Here is a 21,146-nt window from a genome sequence, read left to right as displayed (position 1 = left end):
TACTGAGGGGAGGGCTGGAGATGTGGCCACAAAGATGGCAGGGGTTGGATTTGGAAGCCATAGTACAAATTTAGGACTTTATCCTAAACACAGACTTGACAAGCATTTTATTGAATCTCTAAAATCAATTTTTAAAAAACTCCACAATACTGGGCAACACAGTGAGACCCTGTCTCTACAAATAAAAAATAAAAAATTAGGCCAGGTGAGGTGGCTCGTATCTGTAATCCCAGCACTTTGGGAGGCAGAGGCGTGCGGATCACGAGGTCAGGAGTTCAAGACCAGTCTGACCAACATGGTGAAACCCCATCTCTACTAAAAATACAAAAATTAGCAAGGAGTGGTGGCATGAGCCTGTAATCCCAGCTACTCAGGAGGCTGAGGCAGGAGAATTGCTTGAACCTGGGAGGCGGAGGTTGCAGTGAGCCGAGATCACCTTTCACCATGTTGGCCAGACTGGTCTTGAACTCTTGACCTCGTGATCCACCCGCCTCGGCTTCCCAAAATGCTGGGATTACAGGTGTGAGCCACTGTGTCCGGCCATCATCTATAGTTTTCTGCACAATCTTTCTCCCTTCCCTCCTCTTTTTTCTTTTTTTTTCCTGTTATATATTTGTTAAAGTGAAACCTTGTCTCTACTAAAAATACAAAAATTAGTTGGGTGTTGTGGTGCGAGCTACTCGGGGGGCTGAGGCAGGAGAAACACTAGAACCTGGGAGGTAGAGGTTGCAGTGAGCCGAGATCATGCCACTCACTGCACTCCAGCCTGTAGACAGAGCGAGATGCCATCTCAAAAAACAAAAACAAAAACAAACAAACAAAAAAACCCAAAACAAAAACAAAAACAAGAAACCAGGTTGTTTGACCTGCATTTTGTTGATCACATTCCTGCGGTGTTGTTTAACATACTCCTCTGGCCCCTGAATTTTCTAGGAATGGGCTGTTGGGTCTAGAGGCTTGGTGGGGTTCAAGTTCAACTGTTGGCAAGGGTGGCACTGCATACTTCCTTTTGGGAGTGCATAAAGTCTGCCTTGTCCCTCCTCTGGGGATGTTGCCAGCCACTGCCTAGGATGTGAGTCTGTCAGGGGCTCATAGCACTCTGGCACCAGCTGGAGATGGGAGAGCAGGTTGGAGGCTCAGGTGGGTACAGCATCTTCCTGTTCCTCCAGGGAAGACTTCCTCCGCTGGTGGAGAAAGAGGCAGCCGTGGTCCATGGGCCCTTTCTCTCTACCACCTCTAAGCATTGACAGTCCTCCACCCTGTATAGGAAGTCAGTCTTGGCAAATGAAGAGGACCTCATCTGGGCTTTCCTGTGCCTTAGGTTTTACAGTTTTAGAATCAGCAGCAGGGCCAGCTCTGTCATGCCCCAGCAGGTAAGAGCCTGGCTCTGGAGGGGTATGGGTTGGGTGCTTTACGAGTAAAGTTCCCTGGGGCCTCACCCTGTCTAAGTGCCATCAAACCAGCCTGGGTCTCAGTTCTGGCTTCCATGCACACTAGGTAGGGCAAGCTACTTACCCTCCCTGAACCTGTTTCCTCGCATGCAAAATGCGGATGATTACAAGGCCTGCATAGAGGCTAGTCGTGAGGTTAAATGCAGTAACATTATAAAGTGCTGAGCTCAGTGCCTGGCATTGAAGAAGCATGCAGTAACAGTGACTCAGATCATGGTATCACTTTATAACTGGTCCCTTCCTTGCCCAGACTAGTAAAAAACAGTGGGAGGGAAGAGGAAGACCATCCACCCCAATATCTTCACCTTCAGTAATGTCCTTCAGCTGGACATGAATCAATGGTTTTTTTCCAGGCTGGGCCAGCTTGGGTCCCTGACAGAAGGATAACATTAAGGTGGCTGGTTTGAGGAGGAAGGCGCTCATAACGTTAGATCAATAGTAATTTAAGTGTCATGGGCCCCATAATAACACAGGGGACTCCAAGCCAGTGGATCCCCAGTGCCTTGTGAGCTGTCACTCCAGAGCACGTCTTAGGACCGCATGGCCAAAGTCCTGTGTGTGTTCAAGTTCTGTTTATTGCCCAGCTCCTTCTTGGACATTGGCTCGGGAGGCAGAAATCCCAGGAATCCTGGTTGCTCCTTCCCCTTGGCATTCTCCTCATCCTCCTCCCTTCCCCACCCGCCTCCCAACCAATCCTCAGGCCCCTCTCCCATCCAGTGGACAAGTGGCCAATTGTCTCTGGGATCTTGGTGTCCCTCAAGAGCAGCCAGATCCGGGCCAGATGAGGATGCCATAGGCATTAAACAGTGGGTCTGTATGAGGCCTGCTGGAGCTGCTTAGTGTAGCCAGGGGGCAAGGGAGGTCAGGGGAGGCAGGCTGGGGGAGGGGCTCCATGTGGGAGCAAAGTGTTCAGGCAATGGGGTAGGAAAGGCAGATTAGTACTGGTGCCAACTCCAGAATGCAGCAGGTTCTGCAGACAGCAGCATAAAGTAGCAGGGCTCTGAAGACAGGGGCAGGGCCCTAGATCACAAAGCTGCTAACTCCCCTAACATCTCCTGAATCGTCCCTGCTTCCCACTGCTACTGCTCCTACCTTCCTTCTGGTCCCCGTCATCTCACCCCTGAACTATTGCTACCACCTCCTGAAGGACGAGCAGCTGCCTTTGTGAATTCTTGGAAGTGCTACAACAATCAGATTACTTGCCTACTTAAAACCTGGGCAGAATGCATAAGCTTATTTTTGTTGCATGCACCCCTCTGGTAGCCTGGTGAAGCCTGTGGACTTCTTCCTATGACGATGTTTTATTTTATTTTATTTTTGAGATGGAGCCTCACTGTCACCCAGGCTGGAGGGCAGTGACACGATCTCGGTTCACTGCAACCTCCACTTCCCGGGTTCAAGCGGTTTTTGTGCCTCAGCCTCCCAAGTAGCTGGGATTACAGGCATGCGCCACCACACCGAGTAATTTTTGTATTTTTAGTAGAGAAGGGCTTTCTCCATGTTGACCAGGCTGGTCTCCAACTCCTGACCTCAAGTGATCTGCCCTCCTCAGCCTCCTAAACTGCTGGGATTACAGGCATGGCCACCACGCCTAGCCCCTAGGGTGATGTTTTAAATGTATAAAATAAAATATACTAAGCTGGGTGTGGTGGCTCACGCCTGTAATCCCAGTGCTTTGGGAGGCTGAGGTGGGCAGATCAGTTGAGGCCAAAAGTTCGAGACCAGCCTGGCCAAGATGACAAAACCCCATCTCTACTAAAATTACAAAAAAAATTCGCCAGGCATGGTAGTGGTTGCCTGTAGTCCCAGCTACTCGGGAGGCTGAGGCACGAGAATTGCTTGTACCTGGGAGGGGGAGGTTACAGTGAGCTGATATAACACTACTGCACTCCAGCCTGGGTGACAAAGTGAGATGCTGCCTCAAAAAAAAAAAAAATATATATATATATATATACACACACACACACACACACACGTATATATGTACTCACATATGTATATAATGTACTATACATATATATACACATATGTATATAATGTATTATAAAGGCAACCAAGTATGTTAAAACACAATGATCAATATATTTCTTAAAAATAAAATTTGTGACCGGGTGCGGTGGCTCACGCCTATAATCCCAACACTTTGGGAGGCCAAGGTGGGCCAATCACTTGAGGTCAGGAGTCTGAGACCAGCCTGGCCAATGTGGTGAAACCCCATCTCTACTAAAAATACAAAAATTAGCCGGGCAAGTGGCGGGCACCTGTCATCCCAGCTACTCGGGAGACTGAGGCAGGAGGAATTGCTTGAACCCGGGAGGTGGAGGTTGCAGTGAGTTGAGATCGCACCATTGCACTCCAGCCTGGGCAACAAGAGCGAAACTGCATCTCAAAATAAATAAAATAAAATTTGCAAATAGTAATATATGAGCTTTTTTTTTTTTTTGACACAGAATATCTCTCTGTCCCCTAGGCTGGAGTACAGTGGCACTATCTTGGCTCACGGCAACCTCTGTCTCCCAGGTTCAACTGATTCTAGTGCCTCAGCCTCCAAAGACATATGCACTTTTTAATAAACACCTCATATGATAAGTTACAGCGGTGGGTCTCCTAACTGACATAATTTTGAGACAAAATTTTTAACTATCTGCCACCATGTTCATGGGATAGGAAAAGAACTGTGATATCTGTTGGTGAGAGAGTCTTGGGTACTGCTAATAGTACTTTGGTTTGTTGTCTACATTTGTTTTAAAAGGCAATGCTGGCCAGGCACAGTGGCTCACGCCTGCAATCCCAGCACTTTGGGAGGCCAAAGTGGGCAGATCACTTGAGGTCAGGAGTTCGAGACCAGCCTGGCCAACATGGCGAAATCCTGTCTCTACTAAAAATACAAAAATTAACCGGGCATGATGGCTCACAACTGTAATCCCAGCTATTCAGGAGGTTGAGGCAAGAGAATCACTTGAACCCGGGAGGCAGAGGTTGCAGTGAGCTGAGATCGCACCACTGCATTCCAGCCTGGGCAACAGAGCAAGACTCTATCACATTAAAAAAAAAAAAAGTATGAATATGAGGCATTGTAAATGGTTGCCCAAAGACATTGGCAGAGTCAGCATGGCATTGTCATCCCTACATGCAAAGTGCAATTGTCCCCACTGACCATTTCTTCTTATCCTCAAAGATCCTATCTTTATTAAGGGTGACCAGCAAAGGAACTGAGCTGGAAGAGACCAGCAGGGAGAGGTTGCAATCTCCAAAAGAGCTACCCCAAGCAACCCAGGAAGCTGCTCACCACAGGACAGAAAGACAAGGGAGGTATTCCCAAAGGGCTGCTGGGCATGCCCAGTCACCCCACAATGGGTGGGAGAGGGTGGGCCAGCAGGTGGAGGATTCTCAGCACAGAAGGAAACCAGAAGACTTCAGGGAAGCTGGAGGAGGCCATGGGAGAGGGGAGTGGTGACCTCATATATATGAGGGGAGGGGAGCATGCTCAGGTAGTGAGGAGAGCCGTGGACTCTGGGCACGGGTCACCCTGGGTACCTTGAGCAAGTTACTTCACCTCTCTGAAACTCAGTTTCCTCATCTGTAAAATGGGCTGATCATCCCCCATGGTGTCATTGCAACCATTAAATGAGATAATGAGAATGATGAAATGCTTTATTTATCTGCACTATCTTATGTAGTGTGTATTAAATATCTAGCACATAGTGAACACGGCAAAAGCACCTTATTATTATTGCAAAATTTTTTAAGTTGCTTCAATTTGCTTACCCTTTCCACTTGGCTTTTGCTCTTTTATCTCCCTCATCAATCAGCGCTGTGCTATAACCCCAAACCTCCCTGCCCAAGGTGCCTGCAGAGTCTTCCAGCCCGGAACAACCTAGGGGAGGATGAGGTGGAGGTGTGGACTGTGTGTGTGTGGTGTGTGTGTTGGGTTTCCTGTGAGCCATCAGAACTTGTATAGAAGTCTGGGTGGGTATGTGCATGATGCATTTTCTCTGAGGAAACAGTCATAGATTCTCAAAGTAGTGACCAAAACAAATAAAGGCTAGGATCCACAGAAGTAAAATGTTAGATCTTAATGCAATAGTCCTTCCTCGGTCTGAAAAGAGGTCTTAGCGAGAGGGCAATGTTTAACACCGAGAAATGGCTCTCACATGATGGGATTTCAGGAATCAATGACTGTTGGGGAGAAAGGTTTAGGGGTAGGTACCATAAATCGCACCCTGCCGTGTCACTCTAAAAATGACCCAGTTTAAGGAATAGCTTTGGATGACCTCTAAATTGGTTCAGAATGAGGGCCTCTTTTGTTACTAAATTATTTTTCCTGGCCATAGAAATTTTAGACGTTGGCAAATCGCAATAAATTTCTGATATTACCATTTCCCTTTTTAAGAAAAAGTCTTTGAAATGGCAACAGAGACTTATCTGAAATCTTCAAACGTAAATAATTCAGAATTAGTGCTTGAGCTCTGCTCTTAAGCTACAAGGACACGTTTCTCGATAATGGGCTTTCGGAGCAAAGGATATGTAGCTTTGCTATTAAGAGTGACTGAAACCCTGCCAAGGCAACATTTACCTAACTTAATTATCGCCACTTAGCCACATCTCTCTCCTCAATACCCGGCTAATTCTTGCAACCTCAAATATCGTACATTGAATTTACACATTCTACTTTTCACTATTCTTTTAATTGTGGTAAAAAGTATATAATAAAATTTACCCCCTTAGCTATTTTGAGTGTACAGTACAGTAATGTTATCAGTATGCACACTGTTCTGCAGTAACTCTTTAGAACATTTTCAATTTGCAAAACTGAAATTTTATGCCCATTGAACAACTCCCCTTTCCCCTCCCCCTCCCACCATGGCCACCACCATTCATTCTACTTTCTGTTTCTAACACTTTGACTTCTTCAGATACCGCAGATAAGTGGAATCATGTAGTATTTATCTTTTTGTGACCAGCTTATTTCATTTAGTATAATGTCCTCAAGGTTCATCTATGTTGCAGTATGCAACGGGATCACTTTTTTTTTCTTAAGACTGAGTAGGCTGGGTGTGGTGGCTCATGCCTGTAATCCCAGCATTTTGGGAGGCCGAGGCAGGCGAATCACTTGAGGTCAGGAGTTGGAGACCAGGCTGGCCAACATGGTGAAACCCATCTCTACTAAAAATACAAAAATTAGCCGGGCGTGGTGGCGTGTGCCTGTAATACCGGCTACTCAGGAGTCTGAGGCAGAAGAATCACTTGAACCCGGGAGGTGGAGGTTGCATTGAGCTGAGATCATGCCACCTCACGAGACTCCATCTCAAAAAAAAAAAAAAAAAGACTGAATAATACTTCGTTGTATGCATATTCCATTTTCACTATTTTTTAAAAACATCCTTGTTGCTCTGCTCTGTGATTTATTTTGTTCAGTGATGTTTCTCCTAGTATAAAATGTGAAGCTTGCTTTATCATGTACATTAAATTTACCACTCAGAAACCTTTCTATTTGAATAAATGGAGAATTTGTAGACATGAAAATTTAACAGATATATTTCTTTCAGAGGTTCTGAAAACAAGTCGGTGGGCACAGTGGCTCACGTCTGTAATCCCAGCACTTTAGGAGACTTAGGTGGGTAGATCACCTGAGGTCAGGAATTGAGACCAGCCTGGTCAACATGGTGAAAGCCTGTCTCCACTGAAAATACAAAAATTAGCCAGGCGTGGTGGCGCATGCCTGTAGTCCCAGCTACTCAGGAGGCTGTGGCACGAGAATCACTTGAACCCAGGAGGCAGAGGTTGCAGTCAGCTGAATCTCACTAGTGCACTCCAGCCCGGGCGACAGAGGGAGACTGTGTCTCAAACAAAACAAAACAACAACAGAAAGAAAACAAAAAACAAAAAGAAAAAAAAGAAAATTTAACAGATATTTCCCCAAGTTTCCAAATGATCCATTGGAAATAGGGCAAGTTTATAAAATAATTGATAATCTTTCATAATGTAAGTGATTTTATAAGGCATTTCATATCATCTGTCTTTTAAGCAATATGACAAGAACAAAAATAAAAATAGAACCTGTTAACCTTTTCAATTGACAGCTACAGAGCTTTTTATTTATGGAAATAAGGTTTTCCAGTAATGATGATATTGAATCACTTTACGCTCTTAATGGCTTTTTATATAACTCCTTTGATCAGATCTGATTTGCAGAGGGCGACTATTTTCCTCTGAAATTCTTTTTTTTTTTTTTTTTTTTTTTTTTTGAGACGAAGTCTCACTCTTTCGCCCAGGCTGGAGTGCAGTGGTGCGATCTCGGCTCACTGCAAGCTCCGCCTCCCGGGTTCCCGCCATTCTCCTGCCTCAGCCTCCCGAGTAGCTGGGACTACAGGCGCCCGCCACCACGCCCGGCTAATTTTTTGTATTTTTAGCCAGGATGGTCTTGATCTCCTGACCTCGTGATCCGCCCGCCTCGGCCTCCCAAGGTGCTGGGATTACAGGCGTGAGCCACCGCGCCCGGCCTGAAATTCTTAAACAGAATATAAAACAATGTAAACAAAAATGTTACAAAACAGAAATAAAAACAGCATTTGTGTTGGATTACCAAGTGTTCATTTTACCCAGAGGATAATCCCTTTACCTAATTGAAATAAGGAAGAAACAAAGGTGGGTGTGAACCTTTTATGGAGAGATCCTGGAAGCATGACCTTGGCCAAAACAACTGATGGCTCAGCCAATCTCTGGAGATGAGACCTGCAGAAGTTTCATTATTTGTTGCTGTCAAGGTGAAGCTCAACTCCATCCTGTGGATGAAGAGTCAAACTCTGTAGAGTATTTGAAGAGATTTATTCTGAGCCAAATATGAGTGACCATGGCCCATGACACAGCCCCAGGAGATCTTGAGAACATGTGTCCAGCGTTATCAGAGTACAGCTTGTTTTTATACATTTTAGGTTATAGGTGAATTCGAAGATTTTCTGATTGGTAGCTGGTTGAGTTTATCTAAAGACCTGAAATCCGTAGGTGGGAGTGTCTGGGTTAAGATAAGGGGTTGTAAAGACCAAGGTTCTTATTATGCAGGTGAAGCCTTCAGGTAGCAGGCTTCAGAGAGAATAGATTATAAATGTTCGTTATCCAACTTACAAAGGTGCCAAATGACCCCAGGAGCGCGGGGAGCGCTCCTGCAGGAGCATTTCAAAATAGGCCACATGAATATATTTTGGGGTAAAATACTTCGATTTCTCTCAGGGCCTGCTGTCATGATTCTTATTGCTACAAAAAGTCTGTTCTGTCAGTCTTAAGGTCTCTGTTTTTTGGGTTTTTGTTTTTGTTTTTTTTATTGAGATGGAGTCTCGCTCTATCATCCAGGCTGGAGTGCAATGGTGCCATCTCGGCTCACTGCAACCTCTGCCTCCCAGGTTCAAGCAATTCTAATACCTCAGCCTGCTGAGTAGCTGCAATTACAGACAAGCCACTACGCCCAGCTAATTTTTGTAGTTTTAGTAGAGACAGGGTTTCACCATGTTGGCCAGGTTGGGCCTTAAGGTCTCTGTTTTAATATTAATGCTGGTCAGCTGTGCCTGAATTCCAAAGGGAGGAAGTTATAAGGAGGCATGTCGGCTGGGCGCTTTGGATCACACCTGTAATCCCAGTGCTATGGGAGGCCAAGGTGGGCAGATCAGTTGATGTCAGGAGTTTGAGGCCAGCCTGGCCAACATGGTGAAACCCCATCTCTATTAAATATACAAAAAATTAGCCGGGCGTGGTGGCTCATGCCTGTAGTCCCAGCTACTTGGGAGGCCGACACATGAGAATTGCTTGAACCCAGGAGGCAGAGGTTGCAGTGGGTTGAGATTGTGCCACTGCACTCCAGCCTGGGTGACAGAGTGCAACGCCCTCTCAAAAAAAAAAAAAAAAAAAAAAAGGAGCCATGTCCAACCACCCATTCCATCATGGCCTGAACTAGTGTTTTGTGTTTACTTGAGAATGCCCTTGGTCAAGAGGAAGCGTCCATTTGCTTGCTTAGGAGGGGCTTAGAATTTTATTGTTGGTTTACATTCCTCAGAGCTGATTGCCTTCCAAAAGGTTGCACTCTGAAATTATTATCAATCCTGATCAATAATCATAATACTAAGAACTACACATATGCTATTGGAATGGATTTATTTATCAGCCCTGTAGGAAAATATATATCTCACATCACCTCATTCCCATTTACCCACTTTTCCCTTTTCCAATCTTAAGGCTCGTGTTGTCTAAATATTCGATAGTTTCAGCACAGTTTACATTTTATAAAAGCCCCCACTGGCTGCTGTGCAGAGAGCAGGTGTGTGCCCCTGATCTACAGAAGGTGTTGATCCAACTATCCGGCTGGGGCAGGGGAGTTGGAGAGGGGAGTGGGGAGATGGGGAGGGAAGGGGAAGTTGGGGGAGGGGAAGCACATTCAACTGGGATGGAGACAAAGGAGAGAGGCAGGAGGAGGGAGAATGAAGAGCTGGGGAAGGAGCTTTGGAAAAATACAGGAAAGCAAAGGATGGGGCGACAGAAAGAATGGATGAGGAGTCAGTCAGCACCACATGGAGAGCAAGAAGGAAGAAGGGGACAGGAAATGCAGAAACAGAGTGGAAGGACAAAGAAACTACAACATACAGAGGCTTCGAATAAAAATCAATTCATCTCAAAGTGTTCAGCATTTTCATGAGGCTGTGAGACCGAAATAGGAAGAGGCCCTTTATTTTCTTAGGAAGAGAACACAGACCGGAGGTGGGAGAGGAATGGTAGGGAATTTTCCAAACAAAGAGAGGGCCTGTGGCCTCTCAAACTGCCCCCACCCCATGCTCACTGAAGCGTTCACACTGCAGCCCTGAACTCTTCACAAAGAGGGTGAACTCCATCCAGAGAGGGGGGATCCGGAACCCATGCTTGGTTTCCATCCCAGCTGAGGGCTGGAGAATGAGACTGCAGAGCTAGGGTTTAGGCCACAGCCTGGGGGACAGGGTAGGCAGGAGGTCAGCAAGGCTTAGAGAAGATGGATATGTTGGGTTGGGTGAGAGGCCTGGTGCTGGGAGTGGGTTGTCTACAGAGAAGCGCCCCCAGGGCCTTGTCCAGGATGATCCTTGGCCAGGGGGGTCCTGAGGGGACTGGCACTGCACACCTCAGGGAGGCAGTATCACGAAATCTGGGGCTCCCCAGCTTCCTGCTCTGGTCGTCTTCTCTGGACACGCTCGTGTTGCCTTAAGGAGAGACAGAAACATCAGCAAAATCAGATCAATGCTTCCAACTGTATCCCTAACCCCTCCATTCCAGCCAGATTTGGAGACAGTACAGATACCCCCCTCCCCAAGTAAAGTGTCTCTTGACACCTTGGGGTTCAGGCCACAGCCTGGGTACAGGGTGGGTAGGAGGTGAGAAATGACTCCCCTTCTTCTCGATGGAAAGAAAAGGCCTTGGCCAGGGGACAGTGCTCAGGGACTCTGGCCACTCCAGTACCTGCCCCTACAGAGGCCAGAGAAGGGCAGGGCCAGCCCCTGGTACAGAGCACTGAAAGGAGGTTCCCCCTCCAACTTCTGACTGGTGCTGGTTGAAAGACTGAACAAACTAACCCACTGAGCTTTTTTCCTCACTGCAAAGTGGGTCGAATGACAGGGCCTGCTTATGATGCATGGAAGGGATGCAGTACTTCCTGGGGTTTACAAGAGCTCAGAGAATGGCAGCAAGGCGAGTTAGAAACATCCCGGGCACCTGTTTTTAACAAATTCATTCACTCCTTCATTGCACACATGGTTATTGAGTGTCTGCTATGTATGTAACAGGCACTGTGGATACATCATTACACAAGACAGATTCTCCATCTCCCCAGCAGACATTTCCGTGTTTGTGTGTGTGTGTGTTTGTGTGTGTGTGTGGCGGGGAGAGGGCACAATACAGAGTAAACAATAAATAAAGTTATATAATATAGCAGAGGGAATTTAGTACTAGGAAGGACATAAAGCCAACGAGGGAGATAAGGTGGGGAGGGTGGAATTTTAAATCAGCTGGAGCATATGTATGAAAGTGGGCTGGGCGCGGTGGCTCACGCCTGTAATCCCAGCACTTTGGGAGGCTGAGGCGGGCGGATCACCTGAGGTCAGGAATTGAGACCAGCCTGGCCAACACGGTGAAACCCCATCTCTACTAAAAATACAAAAATTAGCTGGGCGTGATGGCGTGCGCCTGTAGTCCCAGCTTCTTGAGAGGCTGAGGCAGAAGAACTGCTTGAACTCGGGAGGCGGGGGTTGCAGTGAGCCGAGATCGCGCCACTGCACTCCAGCCTGGCGACAGAGTGAGACTCCGTCTGAAAGAAAAGAGGAAAGGAGAGGAAAGGAGAAGAGAAAAGAAAAGAGAAAAGAAAAAAAGAAAAGAGGCCAAGTGTTTCCCGTAGAGTTACTGTGTATTGGGGGGTCGCACAGGGGTGCCACGAATTGAGCTGCCCACTCCTTCCAGATGCAGGGTTCTCACCTGGGTAGGTGAGAACGGGGTGAGGGGGAGGAATCACGCGTGGGTGGCTGGATTAGTTCCTGATGTCCTCTGATTCCCTACAGCTTCTTCAGCCCCGTTCTAACCCCCTTCCTCAGGCTTACAGGAAAGTGTGTGGAAGAGAGACACGGAGAGACTGAGCATCAGACTTTTTTGGAAGAAACATCAGTAAATGAAAATGGAATTACAATAAAAATAACAAAAGCAATAAACTCCTGACCTCAGTCACAATCATTTTAGTTAACACGCCAGTCCTAATAACAAACACGAGTCCCTGAGACCGCAACCCCTCGGGCACCGCAGGGCGTGCAGGTCTGGCCGGGCGGCGCAGCCTCCCCTGGCGGCTGACCCTGGGAGCGCGGGGAGCGCCAAGCCTCTTCTAGCGCTCACCTCGCGCTCACTCCTGCGCTCGCCGGGCTGCTTGTGCGGGGGAAGGGGCGGGGCCCGCCTGGGCTCCTCCCCGGTCGAAGCCCGGAGCAAGGGGGCAGAGCGCGCCGGGCGCTGGTTAAAGAGGCGCGCGGAGGCGGGCGCGGCGCATACTGCTAGTGGCGCGCGGAGGAGCGACGCGTGGAGAAGCGGCCCACGTGTCTGCCCAGAGTCAAGTCCTGTGTTCTTCCCGCTCCTTACGCATCCGCGGTCCAGGGCGCCCTTTCAGCCCCGCTGGTGTTCGCCCACCCCGGGCCGCGTGAGTGGGGCCCCACGCAGCTCCCCGCACTCCGTGGGCCAACTTGGCCAAGCAGCTTTGTCCGGGGAGCGGTGCTTGCGGGGGGGAGTACCGGGCACTGCGCATGCGGAGCTCCAAATTCAAACAGCTGTTTTCAGAGGCTGGAGGGCGGGCGGACTGGTAGCAGCTGGGGCTAGGAGAGGCTTTCTCTAGGAGGCGGCCGCTCGGGAGCCATGGTGGACCGGGGCCCTCTGCTCACCTCGGCCATCATCTTCTACCTGGCCATCGGGGCGGCGATCTTCGAAGTGCTGGAGGAGCCGCACTGGAAGGAGGCCAAGAAAAACTACTACACACAGAAGCTGCATCTGCTCAAGGAGTTCCCGTGCCTGGGACAGGAGGGCCTGGACAAGATCCTAGAGGTCAGTCGCCGCCTGTACCCCCATATACATCTGAAGCTGGCTTGAGCTTTAGGGGGCGCTGAAAGGAAGACCCCTTCACAGCTTTGGGTGACCCTCAGTCCCTGTGGAAGGTCCAGGGGGTGATGAGAGAGCGTGTCTCATCATGGGTCAGGCTTCGAGGATCTGTCGCTCACCCGAGGGACACAGGGGTCCCCCAGGCGCGGAGACTCTTTGGAACTTAGTTTGGCCGGAGATAAATTGGAGTTGATTCCCGGGTGAACTAGGCTCCACGGTGTTTCAGTGTGGGTGTGACGGTACCTCCCTCCTTGGAAAGAGGCTGTGGGACGGATAAAGGCGTTTATCTTTCCCTGGAGACGCTCCCGGAGTCTGGGAGCCAAGCCTGGTGCCATCCCCTCGTGTCTCCACCTCCCCGCTCCAGGGCCAGTGCCACGCCTGCCAGGCTTTTCTTAAGGAACGTGAACCCGGCAGAGTGGCGGGAGGGTCCCCCAGCCCGAGCCTGGGCAAAATCTTCCGCCCCCAGCAGGGTTCCGGAGAGGAGCTGGAGGCTCTGTGGGGCCCGAACCCACGGGATGAGGGCTGGTGCCTGGAATGCTGGGGACGCGCTCAGGCTTCCGGGAAGGCTTATCTCGCGGAGACATCCTTCAAGGGCTTGGAGTAAAACTTTGTGAAAGTAGCAGGTTGCACAAACGAATAATACCCGCGTAGTCCCTTTATGATGGGGGAGGAGAGTGTGTGCGGAATTGGGGTGGGTGGGGGACTTCCCTCCGTGCTGGCATTGGGAACCGCTTATTTTCTGGTGCACAGCCCGATGGGTGGCATTGACCTCACTTAGGATAAACGGGCTGCCTATCCTGGCTGAGACCTTGGGGCCAATTTGAGGACCGAGGCCCTCTACCCCAGTTTCTCGAGGGCTCAGCTTCAACCATCAACTCTTCTTGGCCTGCTCCCCCAGTGGAATGACCAGGACCTGGGTGAAAGTTCTAGATTGCAGCAGGTAGGGAGTAGGGGTAGATTGTCCAGGGTGTTACCTTGCTCTCACGGTGAAAGGTGCCAGAAAGGAGGTCTGATGAGAAGCAACGTTTAGTCTACAGCAGCACCTCAATACTTTATGCCTATCTAGTCGTCGCTCATTTTCAAGCCTCCGTTTCCCCATGTGAGAAACGGGAATGAGCCCATCCTCATTCCTTATTTCTGCCATGGACTGTTAGGTTGGAAGCATTTGGAAAACATCAAAATCTTGTCCCCAGATTGATGGACATCACACAGATAAGCATATACGTATTTGCTGGCAGCCGTGTGTGGGGAGACTTGTCCTCCAAGGGGTCCTGTAGAAGGGGAGGTTTAGTCTAGCAGGCTTAGTGTTGGATTTCAGTGGAGAGTCCCTTGCCCTGTAGCAGTTTCCCGGGTAGAGGCAGATGGGAGGTGATGGTGGGGAGGATAAGCTTCAGCAGATGGTTGGTTGGTTTACCTCCTAACAGCAAGAGTCCTGGCATGAAGAGTCTACACGGCTTCCTTCTGATGGGCGTCTACCCTGGGGGGTGTGTTGTGGGGAGGGGGTCGCTTTATGATTTCCCTTGAGGAAACAATTCCTCTAGAGAACAAGTTTTTGTTTAGTTTGTTCCAGGGCTTTGTTTAGAGGGGGAAGAGGGCAGGCAAGGATGATAAAGCCTTGAGCTGCCCTCGAAGTGTTTCCCTCTAAGCTGTTGCTCCAACACTGCAGGGGAAGGAAGGAAAGAATTCAAGGCTAAATGTGGGAAAATAAACTTCAAAACACAAGGCAAAGGGAAAGGCTGGGGGGGCATACGGCGGGGGGGGTCCAGGGGTTAGGCAGCCGGGTGCAGCTGGTGGTCATAGCTTTGGAGGCTAGAAGGCTTCTTAAGGTATTTGAACAAACAAAATGCCTCTTATTTAGCAGTCCTGTTAAATCTGTCAACATTTACCCCCCTACCAAAAAAAAGTAATGGGCAGGTAATATTTAGAAAAAGGATTTGGGCATCAAGCCAGTCTGCTTTGGAGGCTATTATAGATAAGTTCTTGAACAAGGACAGCCCTGTCCTCATCCCCGGCCAAAAAAACTCCCAAACCAACCCCAACTGGGCGAGTCCCTTCCCATCATAGGAAAAACCCCAAGAAATGAAAATGGACAAGTAGAAGCATTTGCTGGCATCAGTTTTAATCTGCAGAAATCTGCCTTGCTCTGCTTTCTTGTGACTTGGGGTACTGCCTCAGGCCTCAGGATATTGGTTTAAGGAAAAATGAAAACTCAAAAATCTTCTTTCCCATCTGGCTGCTTGGGCATTTTCCACCTGACGCTCTGTGTTTTAGCTGGTTCTGAATCACCTTGGAATCATGAAGGAGCCCCTAGCTAGGAATTCCTGGGGTACAACCAGGGGTGGGACAAAGATTGTTGGAAGAGATGGGGTGCAGTCTGAGTTGGGGTTTCTCTTACCCTGAAAGTTGTGTGTGCTCTTTCAAATGTGTGAGAAAGGGAGTTAAGTCAACTTTCTTTAGAAATACCCCCCGAATTGTCAGATACTTCCTTCCCTCCGCTGTGGTTGAAGTGAGGGCAGGCTGACTTTCAAGTGCTCAGTGACCTGCCAGCCTGGGACCACGTGATCGTCCTCTTTCCTGTCTTCAGAACCATCTTGAACCCTTGCTCTCAAGCAAGATCTTTGGTGACTCGTTCTCCCAACCTCTTCCTAAATTGCAGACTCACACAAGGGAAGTTAACATTTACAGCACACCTACTCTGTGTTGGGCATTGTGGGTGCTATTATCCTCATTTTATGAGAGAGGGCACAGGCTGGTTTTGCCATCTGGCTCGGCCATTTACCCATCAAGCCATGTAACTTAACTTTGCCTTCCTTTCCTCATCTGCAAAATGAGTGTTTGGTGAGGCTCCAATAGAGTAGAAACATTAGGCAAGATGTCTGTAAAAAGTGAACAGGTCTCCTGACCTTAGCATTTATTGAGGAAGGCAGCTTTACCTACCTGCCTTATTTCAGGTACTCTTTACAGTATGTATTCAAGTAAGCAAGCTGAAGCCCAGAGAAGATAGAATGGCCACAGGGACACCACAGGAGGCACAGCCTGTGGGGCGGGATGGGGAGGGGCAATGACCAGGCAGTCTGCCCCAGGAGCTTGCACCTCCCTCTTGGGCCTGTGAAGATTGTTGCTCTGTAACTGAGCTTAGGAAATTGGTTCAGCTGGACCCTGATCTGCTGGAAAATTCTATTTTCTATTTCCCCTAGCACAGGTAATGGCATACAGGCGTCTCCTGTGTTGTTGCCTGGCTGACCCAGCACCTCTGTTACTGAAGTAATACATCAGTCCACCCCTCTGCGCTTCTCATTTTGGAAGTCCCCAACCCCTGTCCCACCAAAAACAGTGGGGGTGTGATTGAAGGGGAGGAATGACAGCCCTTCTCAACCTTCTGCCTCTGATGGGCAGTGATCAGAAACAGGAAGGATTTGAGAGCCCACCATGCACCAGACCACTTTGAATAAGCACTTTATATACATTCTTATTTTAATTTAATCTTGCAGACCACCCCATAAATGAGGAAAATTAGGGGAAAAGCCAATGTAACTTGTCTGGGATCACATAGAGCGGAGTCAGTTTTCACATCTAAGTTTCATGTTTCAAAGTACATGGAAATTAGCAAGCATTTATTAAGTATCCACCTTGTGCCAGACACTGGGCAAGACTCTCAGGATACAAAGAATTAGGCTACGCTCCGAGCTGCTGGAGAAAAGGATACATAAACCACTGGGAACAAGACAGTGGGTGTGGGCTACAGAAGAGGTTTTCAGGAGGTCGCTTAACGAGGGTCTGGTCCAGCCTGAGGGGTCAGGGAGGGCTCTCAGGAGATGACCTCAAGCCAGAGTGGGGTCTTGGATTAGAAAGAACAGCTGGGAACCTGGGAGGTCAAAGCTGCAGTTAGCCTGGATTGCGCCACTGCACTCCAGCCTGGGCAACAGAGCAAGAGCTTGTCTCAAAAAAAGAAAAAAAGATTAAAAAAAAAAAAAAAAAACCTAACTGGTAAAGGAAGGGAGAAGAGACTCCTAACAGAAGACGGAGAGTGGCCCTTTCTCCTAGCCTGGGGAAGGCAGACTGCAGGCTTCTTGCTGCAGCTCTAGAGAGTCCCTTGTCTCCTGAGGGTGGAGCAGGGTTGCCCTAGGTCCTGCCCTCTGTCTAGCATCCCAGACCAAAGTCCAGGTTTTGCTTGACTGCTCGTATAGCTGACCTGTTCCCGGAAGCCTCTTGGATCCCACTGGCCTCCTTCCTTCCTAAGCTCCAAAGTGCTTTCTTGTGTTCTAAGGTTTTCCATGTGTACCTCCTTTCATTTTCTGGACCCTTTGGACTGGTCTATACACACTCCGGTCCAAAGTAGTAAGGCTAGTTCCAATTTTGAGGTTCTGGCACTCTTTTAACACCAATCCTGCTCCCCAGATTTGAAAAATAAAACCACGAAATATATGACAAAATTACATGTGGCCAAAATGCTTAGAATGGGGTACATTGAATTTTTTGGAAAGCTGAGGGTTAATATAAACACCCTCTTTGTCTCAGGCCTTGTTGGAAATTGTAAAATGCACTGGTCCACTTAACTGCCTTTGTAAGTAAAAGGAACACAATAGCTCTTTTGGTTATGGAGGATCTTGGAGGCCTCCACAGCCTTGGGTCCGAGCTTGAGTTCTTACTGGCTAGGACTGCAGAAGTGGAAAGTGGATAAGCTGGTTTTTTGAGAGGAAATTGAAGAGGTCCCTTCCTAATGGCTTGTTTCTTATTTATGTTCCACTCAAAAGTTGAGGACAGCCAAAAAAAAAAAAAAAAAAAAAAAAAAAAAAAAGCCTTAGTCTGCCTTAGTTAACTGCTCTGGTTAGAGTTTTTTAACAGTGAAAGTAAATGTTTATTAAATTGCTTTGAGCGTTTTACTAGAACCCTTAAGATGATTACAGATGGCACAGTAATCGAGAATTATTGAGGGTAGAAATTAGCAAGTGTTGAAAGTTTCCAGTGGGGGTGGGGGATGCAAAGGAGGTGATGATTGTTGCTTTTAAATATTTTCCTGGGGTTTTGCCCTATTTATAGTCTGGTGTTTAGAAGAAACAAAATCCCCGGTTTTGGATGCTGTGCTTGGCTGGCCCTGACCTCGGGCCAAAGGCTTTCATCTTGAACTTGGCTGTTTGCTGGCAGATTGCGCTCAGCCTCTGAACTGTGTGTGTGGTTGGTGGTGGTGGGAGGAGGGAGAGAAGTGCAAGGTTTTGGGGAGCAGAGGAGCCAGGCCCCTGAGTGGAACCTCCAAGACAGTCTTTGTCCAAATTGGGATGTTGTATTTGCATGGTGCTGCAAGAACCAGTTGGCCAGAACTGGGGTGGTACAGAGAAGTGAGGTAGGAGACCATAGGAAAGCACATGAAATAGGTTTGCCTCCTTCCAATATTCCTTGTAGGGAGTGGAGAAGATGGAAGCGAATCTCTTTGAGATTTCATTGAGTCCCCAGGGACCTCTGGAATAATGCAGAGGAACTCTTGCCTGTTCAATTCTTCCCAAGTATGGCTGTACGTAGAGAGAGGATGTGCTGCCCTCAGTAGGGATCTTTCTCCAGCTGCCACTGCAGGGCCTTGGTGGTGTTGCTGAAGGAATCACCATCCAAGCAGTATGTCTGATGGTTGTGGGAGTGGCCTCTGAAGCCACACCATAGTTTGCTTAGAATAGTGTATGGCACATCGTAAATGCTCACTAAGTGTTAGCTGCCATTTCTGCTACGCCCAGATATTCCTATGCTGCAATGCAGCGGTCCCTGCACAGGTGTGGTGGGAATCTAATTGGTATTACAAAGAATCAGGAAGATCTTCCTAGAACAGAGAGAACGTCAACTGAATTTTTTAAACGCAAAAAACACAGAAACATATAATTTACCATTTTAGCCACGTTTAAAAGCCCAGCTCAGTAGTGTTAAGTATATTTACTGTTATGAAACAGATCTCCAGAACTTTTTCATTTTGCAAAACTGAAATTATACCCCCTTCAACAACAATTCTTCTTCTCCCTCTCTACCCAGCCCCTGGTAACCACCATTCTACTTTCTGTTTCTGTGAACTTAACTACTTTAGATGTCTCCTAAGTGGAGTCATATAGTATTTCTTTTGCTTTGTACAGTGGTACAACCACTGTGAAAAATAGTATGGAGTTTCCTCGATTAAAAATAGAACTACTGAGTGATGCAGTGCTCCTACTTCTGGGTGTGTATCAACCAAACTTCTAAAGAACTAGAAAAGGGATGGGGATGGTGGCTGTCTCTTGCCCATAGCCCTTGGGGAGGTGTTCTGCAGGATGGACCCAACAGGCTGTAGCCACAGGCCAGGGAGGTGAGAGTCACATGACTAAGCTCTTCTGGGTTGCCAAGGAATTTGAACTCCATCAAATTTTTGCAATTTTCAAGTAGGGGAGGGAACAACATTTCAGAAAGTTTCCTCCACAGCCATTTACAGCGTAAAAGAAGTGGAACATTCTACTCCAAAATAACGACATTTCTGTGGGCTGATCCCTTCACTCTGTGGGTGTTCTGATAAGGACACCCCCTCCTTCCTTTCTCCTGCTGATGTGATGTAGTGTGGGTTTTCCCAGAAAGCTCATATTGCCTACAGCCCCCAGAAAAACCCACTGACCTTCACACTCTAGTTCTTTTCCTACTACGAGCCCCTTAGGTCCAGGTCTGGGTCCCTGGCCCAGCCAAAGACATTCCGTCTCCCGTTTGGTGACCTTCCCAGATTGCATCTTCGCTATCCCTTTATGTAGAAGTGGGGGTGGTGTGCTCCACTTGTAGCTCTGTTCAGCTGCCTAAGGCCTCTAGGCTTCTGGTGAGCAGTTATCCCAATCTCTGAACCTTAGAGACCTGGATACAGTGGAGTTGGAAACACAGAAGGGGCCCTCCCTACTGGCTATCCTTTCTGTGCTTGATGAAACCTCAGATATTGGAGAGTCTTTAACCCTCTGGAGATCAGTGCAGCTGAGGAAAGTTAATTGGGTCACAGTGGTGAAATGAGAGGAAATACAGTCCAAAGTGCTCAGTGGTGGGTTGTAGATGGAAGAGGCTGGAGAGATGGGCAAATGTTGAAGGGGCTGGGGGGATTCATTTTCTGTTTTCTGAGGCCTGTAGCCAAACTCCTTGGCCTGTGGAAGACCTGGCTCCAAACAAAACACAGCCCCTGCCCTCAGGGGGCCCCTAACCTGGAGGAAGAATAGTAAGGAGCTGCTACCAGATTGATGTTGGTAGGTGCAGCTGGGGACTCCAGGTGTGCACCAGGGCGAGAGATGAATTTTTACTTCTGCACTTAGAAGAAGGCAGGCTTGGAGGGTGAGTGGCATGGGCAGTAGCCCTGTGAGCATTCTGTGGAGTGCCTACCAGGTGCCAGACATTGGGCTGGGATGTTACCTGTGTCTCCTTGAACCAGTTTTGTGGGCTAGGTATTGCTATTCCCATTGGACAGGAAACCAGAGGCCAGGTGACTTGCCTAGGTCTACACTGTTGGATAGAGGACTGAGATTGAATCCCTCTTGTTGACTTGGAAGCTTCGGTCTTGTCCATAAGTGGAGGTGGAGTCAGGGGCTGGGAGTGACAGGCTTGGGCAACCAATAGTTACAAGCACTTACTTGGCCACAGGCTGTGGGAGCCACTGATGTGCATCATCTCACTGAATCATGGCAGCCACCCTCTGCAGTAAGTTCTGTGATCAGCTCGACCTCACAGTAGAAGCAACAGAATGGACCATAGAGATTGAATAACTTGTCTGAGGCTATGTAGCTAGGAAGTGGAAGGATGAGGTTTTGAACCCAGAGCTCACACTATGAACTATTCTCTTCTATGTGAGGCTAGCTTGAAGGTGGGGCAAAGCAGGGAGCAAAGCATAGAGGCGAGAAAGTGCAGGGCATATGTGGTGTCCTCAGAGTCTTAGGGTGCATGGGGCTAAGAGTTCAGGATACTGAGCTGTGTGACTTCATTGAGCTAGTCATCTCATCTGAAAAATGGGATAATAGTACGGTATGTCTGTCATGCCCATAGGGTCTATGTTAACATGTTAGTGTGTTTGGCACATGTAACAGGTGACTG

At 48.2% G+C, this 21,146-nt stretch overlaps 1 protein-coding gene across 1 annotated transcript in view; it reads left to right on the top strand.

The window, feature by feature from the left end:
- The first annotated feature begins 12,380 nt into the window (after positions 1-12,380).
- KCNK5 (potassium two pore domain channel subfamily K member 5) overlaps positions 12,381-21,146 on the top strand; it is a 40,572-nt gene continuing 31,806 nt past the window's right edge. Inside the window, exon 1 of the mRNA XM_003818876.5 lies at positions 12,381-13,031. Coding sequence (XP_003818924.3) covers positions 12,846-13,031 — 186 coding nt within the window. The 5' untranslated portion in view covers positions 12,381-12,845. The remainder of the gene's footprint in view (positions 13,032-21,146) is intronic.

The sequence above is a fragment of the Pan paniscus genome, chromosome 5 (assembly GCF_029289425.2).
Source record: "Pan paniscus chromosome 5, NHGRI_mPanPan1-v2.0_pri, whole genome shotgun sequence".
Taxonomy (NCBI): Eukaryota; Metazoa; Chordata; class Mammalia; order Primates; family Hominidae; genus Pan; species Pan paniscus.
Note: the sequence above shows the minus strand (reverse complement) of the source record. Positions and strands in the feature narration are given on the sequence as shown.